Source organism: Gadus macrocephalus, chromosome 3, assembly GCF_031168955.1.
Source record: "Gadus macrocephalus chromosome 3, ASM3116895v1".
Taxonomy (NCBI): Eukaryota; Metazoa; Chordata; class Actinopteri; order Gadiformes; family Gadidae; genus Gadus; species Gadus macrocephalus.
In genome coordinates this window covers 12,062,787-12,072,786 of record NC_082384.1, presented here as the reverse complement: position 1 = coordinate 12,072,786, position 10,000 = coordinate 12,062,787, and the positions used below count along the sequence as shown (strand labels likewise).

At 48.2% G+C, this 10,000-nt stretch overlaps 1 protein-coding gene across 1 annotated transcript in view; it reads left to right on the top strand.

Moving 5' to 3' along the window:
* The window catches only part of ldlrb (low density lipoprotein receptor b), a 15,643-nt gene extending 5,663 nt beyond the window's left edge, over positions 1 to 9,980 (top strand). Inside the window, exons 3-18 of the mRNA XM_060047305.1 lie at positions 428 to 550; positions 680 to 1,060; positions 1,161 to 1,283; positions 1,485 to 1,607; positions 2,198 to 2,323; positions 2,451 to 2,579; positions 2,868 to 3,039; positions 3,558 to 3,785; positions 4,546 to 4,664; positions 4,778 to 4,917; positions 5,097 to 5,238; positions 5,363 to 5,515; positions 6,037 to 6,225; positions 6,549 to 6,626; positions 7,081 to 7,241; positions 8,038 to 9,980. Coding sequence (XP_059903288.1) covers positions 428 to 550; positions 680 to 1,060; positions 1,161 to 1,283; positions 1,485 to 1,607; positions 2,198 to 2,323; positions 2,451 to 2,579; positions 2,868 to 3,039; positions 3,558 to 3,785; positions 4,546 to 4,664; positions 4,778 to 4,917; positions 5,097 to 5,238; positions 5,363 to 5,515; positions 6,037 to 6,225; positions 6,549 to 6,626; positions 7,081 to 7,241; positions 8,038 to 8,076 — 2,426 coding nt within the window. The 3' untranslated portion in view covers positions 8,077 to 9,980. The remainder of the gene's footprint in view (positions 1 to 427; positions 551 to 679; positions 1,061 to 1,160; positions 1,284 to 1,484; positions 1,608 to 2,197; positions 2,324 to 2,450; positions 2,580 to 2,867; positions 3,040 to 3,557; positions 3,786 to 4,545; positions 4,665 to 4,777; positions 4,918 to 5,096; positions 5,239 to 5,362; positions 5,516 to 6,036; positions 6,226 to 6,548; positions 6,627 to 7,080; positions 7,242 to 8,037) is intronic.
* The last annotated feature ends 20 nt before the right edge of the window (positions 9,981 to 10,000 follow it).

Here is a 10,000-nt window from a genome sequence, read left to right as displayed (position 1 = left end):
ATCTGAGTGAGCGACACGGAACTGAGGTCACATGACCTGGATTACAAGATAAGGCTCGGAGCGGATGGTTTGACACACCGTATTGAACCAAGTAGCCAATCAGCCTTTAGTGGATGATGAGGTTTACCTGTGTCCCCCCACCATGTTAAACAGTCCCAAACACCACGGTACCGTTATGAAAAATAAGAACAGCATTTAAACGTCCTAAATGAGGTACCATGAGATATATCTGCAATAGAACCTTTATAAACTCTAACAGTAATTTATAAAAAAAAATTGTATAAACTCTTGATCTTTTCCATTTCTATTTGCAATTGAAGGCATAAGACGTTATGACACCTGATTATTTCTGTGAACGTGAGCGGACATCTCAATCCTCGTTGTGTGCTTCCTCCGGCCGTTTTCTGCTTCCTGTCGCGCTCTGCAGCTGCCAAGCTCTGCCTCCCCTCCGAGTTCAGCTGCGGCGACCCCCGGAACCAATGCATCTCGGAGCGCTGGAAATGCGACGGAGCCGCCGACTGTGACAACGGGGAGGATGAGAAGGACTGTGGTAAGACCTGAGAAGGAGCGGACGTTAACGCAGCAATACGCATTCACTGACAAGTCAATGAACACTAATGTGTCCAGTGATCATTCCCTAACGGTGTTCCCCTTCCGAATCCCTCCTGTGACCACACAGCGGCCAAGACGTGCTCCGCCGGTGAGTTCCGCTGCGGCAGTGGCCACTGCGTCTCCACCGCCTTCCGCTGCGACCGCGAGCACGACTGCGAGGACGGCTCGGACGAGGACGACTGCCCGCCTCCCTCGTGCGGCGCCGGGTCCTTCCAGTGCAACAACACGGTGTGCGTGCCGGCCCTGTGGGCCTGCGACGGCGACGACGACTGCGTCGACGGCTCGGACGAGTGGCCCCGGAGCTGCGCGGGGCGGGGGCCCGCCGAGAGGAAGCCCACGGCGTGCGGGCCCCAGCAGTTCCTCTGCGGCAGCGGCGAGTGCGTCCACAGCAGCTGGCGGTGTGACGGCGGCGCCGACTGCCGCGACCATTCGGACGAGGACAACTGCAGTGAGTGGGGGGGGGGGGCTGTGCTTGCAGATTATTCGTCAAGGGGGGGGCCGATTAAGTGAGCTCAGCAATTAACGTCGGCCTCCTTTGTGTCGGGCAGCCGACCCTACCTGCCAGCCGGACGAGTTCCAGTGTAACGACGGCCTCTGTATCCGTGGCAACCTCCAGTGTGACGGAGTGGAGGACTGCAGGGACGTCAGCGACGAGATGGGCTGCAGCCAAGGTGAGAGCCCGCCTTCACCCAGCTCCCCCTCCCATGATACAGATAGAGGGGCACCTTTACTCTGTGTACGCAGGAACCTGTAGACGCACAGTAATATCCTCACATCTCCTCGCGTCCTCCTTCCTTCAGACTGTGTAACAGTCCAACCCGCCTCATCCAAAGCTCATCTCCTGCTCTCTCTCTCTCTCTCTCTCCTCCCAGTGAACGTGTGTGAGGGCCCCTCCCTGTTCAAGTGTCGCAGCGGGGAGTGCGTCAGCATGGAGAAGGTGTGTGACAAGACCAGTGACTGCAGTGACTCGTCTGACGAGCCCGCGGGTGATTGCGGTGAGTTCAGCGCACGGTGGCGGTTTAGTGAGCTGTGCTGCCGTATTGTGATTCGAACGACAAAACCAAAGCACCAAAGAAACCTGCCGGGGCAGTCCCTGTTGACTGATGGGACTGCCTCAAGGGAAGAGTCATACGCTGAGTCTGCGCTTTCATTCAGCTATTTCGTTCTTATAACCAATGTGGGCTATTCTGGTGTTTAACTTCTGCATGCGCAATTCGATACGGTGTATCATTGCAGAAGTACTGGTATATTATGTATGCATAAAAAAAACAGAGCATATCAAATTGTTCAGCCTTTAGAGTTGGTCAAATGTGCCATTCCCAAGTGTCCATTACACCAGTGTTGTCTGGTGTCACTACGACAGCCAGCGCCCTCTCCGCTTTAACTCACGAGACCAGGAAAAATGAAAAGGAAAACGGCTGAATCCAGGCCTGGAAAATCTGATTAGCGTACCAGGAAGTAGCCAGGACACGTTTGGCAAGATAGTCAGCGGTCTGGAACCGTCTGCAGCTAATGTATTAGGAAAAAGGCTGTCATGTATGGAGGGTTTTTAACGTGTTTCTGCCGTGTTTCTGACCCTGTTTAGACAAAAACGAGTGCGAGAACGGTAACAATGGAGGATGCTCACACACGTGTGTTAATCTCAAGCTGGGCTACAACTGTACCTGCCCTGTTGGCTACCGCCTCAGTATGGACAAGCACCTCTGTGTTGGTAAGAGGGTTACCATCACTATGCTGAGCTATGCATTTTCTTGGGGGTAAATCGATTATTTTAATACTTTATTGAAGGGCTTCCTGGTTATAACCTTTGACCCCGTCCCCGTTCCCGTCCCCTGCAGACATCAATGAGTGCTCCACCCCAGACATCTGCACTCAGATCTGCGTCAACCTCCCTGGTAGCTACAAGTGTGACTGTAAGGAGGGCTATGCAGTGGATCCTGTGACCAGGACATGCAAGGCTCGATCAGGTAATGTGTGCACAGCGCCTGTTGTTATTTTTTCCAGCTGCTTTAATTGCTTCTTCCATTATAAATGTGTAATTGTTGGATTTTTTTAATTTCGAGTTTGATTAAGGTTTAACGCAAAAAATAATACACTGGGTCCTAGTTGTGTTCAGGAAAGACAGTGTTTTCGCTTCAACCAGCAGAGAACAATGTAACCAAACCCCGATGGCGAACTGTAAACACTGGGCTCGACTTTTGCTCTATGCTGCCAAACTCAACCTAGTTTCTATTATCTTATTCCGCTCTCTCCAGGCATCGTCCCCTACCTGTTCTTCACCAACAAACATGACGTGAGGAAGATGGCTGTGGACCGCACTGACTACGTGCGCCTGATGTCGGGCCTCAAGAACGTGGTGGCTCTGGACCTGGACATCCCCAGCAACACCCTCTTCTGGTCGGACCTTTCTCTGAAGAAGATATACAGGTTAGTGATGTCATGGGATATAGCTTAGTGGAAGTCCTCTGAAGCCCTTCCTTATGAGGGGGGGGGGGTCCAAAGGCATACCTGAAACTGCAATAGTGTGTGTGTGAATAAGTGAGTGTGTGTGTGTGCGTCTGTGTCATCCTGCCCATGGTAACTATTGTTAAGGCAGTAGCGATTCAGTAGTATTTCACTTTTGACCCAAAATGAGCCTCGTCATCGGAATACTGAAATCAAACTTTACACACTCTCTGCGCGGCAACCTTAATACTTAGCATGGCCGGACATTTCCGACGAAGCCCGGTTGTCGGGCGTAGATATTTCCATGAGCCATCGCTGTCGGTCCATGAACGTGTGTGTCCCTTCCGCAGCCACAAAATGGTTGCGTCCTTCAGATGTCCTTCTTTGCGGGCTGAGGCTTTTTGCTCAAAGCCCACAGGTTAGTCTGCAGACAGTGAGGGGTCCAACCCAGTATCTATCAGCTATGGGGGAGGATGCTCATTCATGTCTCCCCCTCCCAGCACCAAGATCAGCGCTTCGGGCGAGGAACCTGCCCACCGCCTGGTGGTCGACAGTGACCTCACCTCCCCCGAGGGCCTGGCCGTGGACTGGGTGCACGGGAACATCTACTGGACGGACAGCGAGCAGCAGACCATCTCCGTGGCGACGGTGGACGGCAGCAAGAGGAAGACGCTGATCTCCACAGGCCTGGACCGGCCGCGCGCCATCGTGGTGGACCCCGTGCAGAAGTGAGTACGGCCGGATCTCTCTCTCTCTCTCTCTCTCTCTCTCTCTCTCTCTCTCTCTCTCTCTCTCTCTCTCTCTCCCTCCCTCAAAACTTTCGCTCTTTCTCTCTCTCTCTTAAAACTTTCTCTCTCTCTCTCTCTCTCTCCCTCAAAACTTTCGCTCTTTCTCTCTCTCTCTCAAATCTCTCTCTCTCTCCCTCAAAACTTTCGCTCTTTCTCTCTCTCTCTCTTAAAACTTTCGCTTTCTCAAATCTCTCTCTCTCTCTCTCTCTCTCTCTCTCTCTCTCTCTCTCTCTCTCTCTCTCTCTCTCTCTCTCTCTCCTTCCTCTCTTTGCGATCCCAGTTGGTGTGGTCCAGTTTCAACAACATGTGTTCACAACATGCTTGATGTTTTGGTGTGTTACACAACTCGATTCAACTCAACAGGGAAAATGGGAAAAACAGCCGATGAGAAGTGTCGACATGTGGAAAAGAATGAGGCGTCCAAACATTGTGGGAGAATAGACTCGCAGTGGTGGCACAAAATTCTTTCCGCGTGGTCTCCATCTTCCGAAGTGCACTCCCCAAAGAACAGTTGTTTGTCGGGCAGACGGACCTGAAAACCGGCGTTCATGTCTGTGGTCATACCGACCCCTGCTCGATGGTTTAGTGCTGGTTTCAGATTGAGGAAGCAGCCCAACAGCCGTCTCCATTATAGCGACGGAAGGCTGTGTTGTGCCAGCCACAGGTTGTAACGGGAGCGTTGGTTTGTCTTTGTCCACAGTTTCATGTACTGGACCGATTGGGGAACCGAGGCCAAAATTGAAAAGAGCGGTTTGAACGGAGCCGGCCGCATTCCCTTGGTGACAGACAATATCGTGTGGCCAAACGGAATCACTCTGGGTAAGCTCACCTCCTTCACGCAACCACCACTCCGAAAGGCGGGAGGGGGGGGGGGGGGGGCTGCTGTGTTAGGATGACACGATGCCATTGTCCTGTTGTTGTTGGTCTTCCAGACATGGTGAACCAGCGTCTGTACTGGGTGGACTCCAAGATGCACACGCTGTCCAGCGTGGACGTGAACGGCGGGACGCGGCACACGGTCATGCACGACGCGCACAAGCTGGCCCACCCCATCTCTCTGGACGTCTTCGAGGTTCGTAACCCATCCTCTGTGTTCGCACAGGAAAACGATCATCACATGTGTGCGACCAGATCCTAGTCCATTACTGTAATGTAGAACAGGGATTTAATTCGATTGGACTTGCTTGTTTTAATCCTTCAATCGACCATAAGCTTAACCCCCCCCCCCCAACACACATCCATGTTACACAGGATAAAGTCTACTGGACCGATGTCAACAACAATGCACTTTACAGTGCCAACCGTCACACAGGAAATGACATCACCGAGCTGGCGACGGACTTGGACCAGCCCGAAGACATCGTCTTGTACCACAGCCTCAAGCAGCCCATGGGTACGGCTCGTCGCAAACTTAGCTAAGCTTAACCCAGGACAGGAAACCATCAGCTGACCTTCGACACTCACTCTCCCCATGTGTGTGTGTGTGTGTGTGTGTGTGTGTGTGTGTGTGTGTGCAGGTACCAACTGGTGCAGAGAGGGGAACAGTATGAACGGAGGCTGTGAGTTCCTCTGTCTTCCCGCCCCCGTGATCAACCAGCGCTCCGCTAAGTACACCTGCGCCTGTCCCGACCACGCCGCCCTGGCCCCCGACATGAGGAAGTGTGTGAAAGGTGCGGAGAACCCAAAGAGAAACCCACACGCAATTCATTTGTTCATAAATAGCAACGTTGTTTCTTGCACATCGTCGAACACTAGTCAACCATGTCCTTCTGATAGGGAAGATCTTAACCCTGGCTTCCTGTGAATAAGCTCTCAAGGGGTTTCTAATATGTAAAACGTATGTCCACAAAAGTGCCTGGTTAGTTAATGCCGGTGGTTCTCAAATGTTTTTGATTTGTTCTTCAAAACTGTGCCCTACCTTTAATTAACAAGTCCAAAATACAAATAAATTGGTGCAGCTTTAGGAAACAATTTCATGCCCCTATCGATATAATATTATTTTGGTTGAACATAATCGCCATCTTTCTATGATTCACTTTCACTTTGTCACACTTTTCTTTGTTCTTCCCAATTTTTCTTCAATATTCAACCAAATAAATGGGTGAATAATACCATTGTTCAACCAAGTTCCGCCATGAATGATCACATGGCCTCTGCTAACAATCCCCCCCTCATCGGTTTCCCACGCCAGGCATGGCTGTTCCTCCTGCTCCAGCCAAGCCCATAACAAGGCCGACCCCGAAGGCGACACCACAACAGCCTGCCCTTCCCCCCACCACCACCAGTACCAATACCAGAGCTGCACAGAGGCCTGCCTCTCCGTCAACTACCTCCCCCTCCTCCACCCCCACAGCCCCGCCCTCTCTCGTCTCAGCTCAAGGTATAGTGAAGTCTCGCTGGGTTACTGCATTAGTGATATTTGTCAGTGGGAGTATTCCTTTCATGTGATGCAGAATCTTCCCTTAAATGCCATCCTGGCTGATTGCCATATTTACCTAAGTATTATAAGTATAAGTATGAGTATAAGTATTATACGGTTTTGCACAAGTATGAACAATGCTACATGCACTACTCTTAAAGGGAATTTAAGGGATTTTTTGTAACAATACACAATGCTGAATATTTCCCCTGAAAGGTCTGAATAAATGAGTTCAGTGGTTTTGGAGGTGTAGAGGTTAAACCTCTTGTTTGTTGTCCCTTTAGTGAACAACAGATACGCTGCTATGCCGAAGCCGGCCGAGTCTTCACACCCTGGGGCACTACTCATCGTGCTGCCAATATGTAAGTTGTGAGCCCATCCTGCCTCACTCTGTCTCTGTCTTTCTCTCTGTCTCCCTTTCTGTCTCTGTCTCCGTCTCCTTCTCTGTCTCGGTCACTCTCTCTGTCTCCCTTTCTCTCTCTCTCTCTCTCTTTCACTCTCTCGCTATCTCTCTTGTGCTCTCTCTCTTCCTCTCGCTCTCTCTGTCTCTCTGTCTCTTTCACTCTCATTCTCTCTCTTTCTCCCACCTGTGGTATTTTGGGGAAACTTTCAGGGCTTCGCGAGTCATGCGTCATGAAGGAACTTGGATTACTCAGACTACAGCTGTGACAATCAATGGGAGGAATTTCCTTTTTCTTTTTTTTTCTGGATTTCCCCCAAAAAACTAAAGAAGCTTCATTAACTATTGCGTATATTATCTCAATGGGTGGGGTTCACCGGTCTCACCAAACGTCTCCATGCGCTTCTATTGGACAGGTGTGATGTGCCTGCTGGTCTTCGGGGGGTTGTTTCTATGGCGACAATGGCGCAGGAAGAACACCAACACCATCCACTTTGACAACCCGGTGTACCAGAAGACCACGGAGGACGAGGTCCACATCTGCACCAGCGATGCCGGCGGCTATGTCTATCCACAGGTACGACCTCCCCTCCCCCCTAACCCCCTGATGTTATTCCTTCATGGCGGCCTTTCATAGCCCACTGTACAACAGTGTGTGGCAAGTGCAGGAAAGGTATATGGTAATGCAGGTCATTAGGGTATTTGAATAAAAAAATGATTGCAGTACCAGCATTTCTGCCTTTCTGTAGTCCTGCAGTCATCGCTACAGAGAACATTGGTCCGCTTTGATTTGAGCCGGTAGGGACGTAGACTTGCGATACCAGAGACGATCAGAGATCTCACCGCGTACCAAACGTCTAAGAATTTCTAAATGCAAGTTAGAACGGCCCCTAACAGACCTACTCCTTTTACGTTGTATAGTGAATGATACAGTACCGTAAACTATGCCCTCCTCCTCTCAGAGGCTGACTTATGAGTCTAGCAGGGATGCAGTTTAGGTTCTCCTTCCAAGCACTGCCTGGTCTTTGGAGTGATCCAGACCTCTAGCGAGTAGACAGGCGCGACGGGGCAGGTCAAAGCGATTCCAAGATGTCGGGGACAAAACGGAAGCCAAATAAAATCAGAATCACTGTTCATTGTCCTGAAGACAAATCCACAAGGAGTGTGTGTTTGGAAGGAAACGACCACTGAGAAAGGCCGGTTTACAATGGCCATTAGGGGATAGAGATCACACTACAGATGACGGATGGAGCCAAGGTTTCAATGATACAAAAAGCGTTTCTACATTTGACTGTTACCATACCGTTCATCCACAAACATTTATTGTTGTAGTTGAGGTACAAAAACAATCTTTATCTGCTCTTTTTTTTCAGAGGCAAATTGTTAGCGCAGAGGAAATGGACCTAGCATAACAAAGAGACGATGACGACAATGAAAGTCATATTTTACTGACAACCGAAGACGTGTGATCTACTGCTGCTTATAGACCCTCCAACTCGGCCATGTTCTGTGGCTTTTCCATTTTTTTCCCTCTGCACTGTCACGTCCAAATCTGAAGGAGAGAAGAATCATCAGGAGAAAAAAATGCACAAAAAAACGTTAGCGAATCCTTATGCCTCAACGAGAAAAGCCATACTTTGAGCTGTGTTCTACAATGACTCAGCAGAAAGGACATCACAGGAAGCCATTTTGTCCAATCTGAAAATGGCCAGAGAAGGAAGAAATTGTACAATTTGAAGTCAATGTTGATATATTATATATTTTACTTTATTTCAGTCAGCGATACGTGGAGTTTCTAATTTAAAAACACCTGCTAGCACATCGTTCATATCCTATATCACTTGTTACAGAGTACAGACAATTTGCATTCATCTCTATGTTGGCGGTACACACTTCTAGTGTTCCCTGTTACTAGGCACTGTAGTGATCAATCATTATATTATCTGACAACAAACACACCTTATCGCACCATCTGTGCACCATGCACCATAAATTGCGTGCCCTTTCCTACGTTTGCTTGTGCCTTACCATCATTATACCTAGGATGACAACACTATGCTCCTTTCCCCATGCTCTACTCTTGAATGTGCCTCAACTCAGAGAGCCGGGTCGATTGAAACACTAAGATGACGTTACGTATACAAATAATTTTGTCAGGTGATCAACATCTCACATGTGTATCATCTTAGTTACAAGTGTAATTTAATACATATGTTGGATGATCGCGCGGTTTTTTAACTTTGAACGTAAGTTGACATTTGTTTAAAACGCCCCGCCTAGTCGGTACGTTTGAAACACATATGCGGGACGAATGAAACAGCATATTTTAAACAGAAACTATTGAACCTTACTCTTGTTTTTATTCAACATACCGGAAAACATACTAGTGTACTCGTCATTGCTAAGATTTCTCATAATTTCTCATAATATAAATAGGCAATTATGTCCTGTGCATAATTGTCAAGATGCACATTTCGATTAAAACCCACCTTTCTTCTTTTATAGCAGTTGGACGACTACATTTTCATTTAATTTACTTATTTCCCTAACCTAAGTCATGTTTAGGGATACACAGTTGAACATCCTGTTATCTATTGTAAACAAAATGGTGATGTGCGGGCGTTTGAAACAAGTATTTCAATCGTCCCGACCGCGACTACTGTCACTTAAGCCTTTTTTGCCTCTTAACTTCAAAACTCTGACATTGCACACTTTAGGACAGGTTTAATTACTAATTCATCTGTTGTATTGTGATATTATTATGGCACGAAATTTCACATGAAAGACTTGATGGTTTTCGAGGAAATCGCTGTGTTTCAGCGATTTTAAAGACTCCGTGTTTCAATCGACCCTACTCTACCCTACGATCCTCCCACCATCTTCCCCTTAGTAAAGTCCTGACCTAGGCAGTTCCTACCTCAGCGAGGAATGGCCATAGTTACATTTGAACCCATGTATTTTTCTCTTGGGGACAGTTTTGACTTTCATTTTTTGTGAAACCTGTTATGATGAGGGTTTGATGTTTCCGTGGTGGAAGCCATTTTGAAAGTAGTTCCTGTCGTGGTGTGAGCAGACGAAGTTCAGCCAAGGTTTACAATGCAGATTCTGCCCGATTGTTGAAGTCAACCAAAGTGAAGGAGGCCAGATTGATCCGCCACCCAGGTGGTTTTGAGTGGCGCGAGAGCCTCTTTGTGTTTTTGGGACTCTGTAAATAATATCTGTTAAATATTTTGTAAAAAATATTTAGTGCTCTATCTGTGTCTATTTTATTTTGTTTTAATTAAGGATCCAAAACAATAAAAATATGTAAATATGACAGATTTATTTATATATACA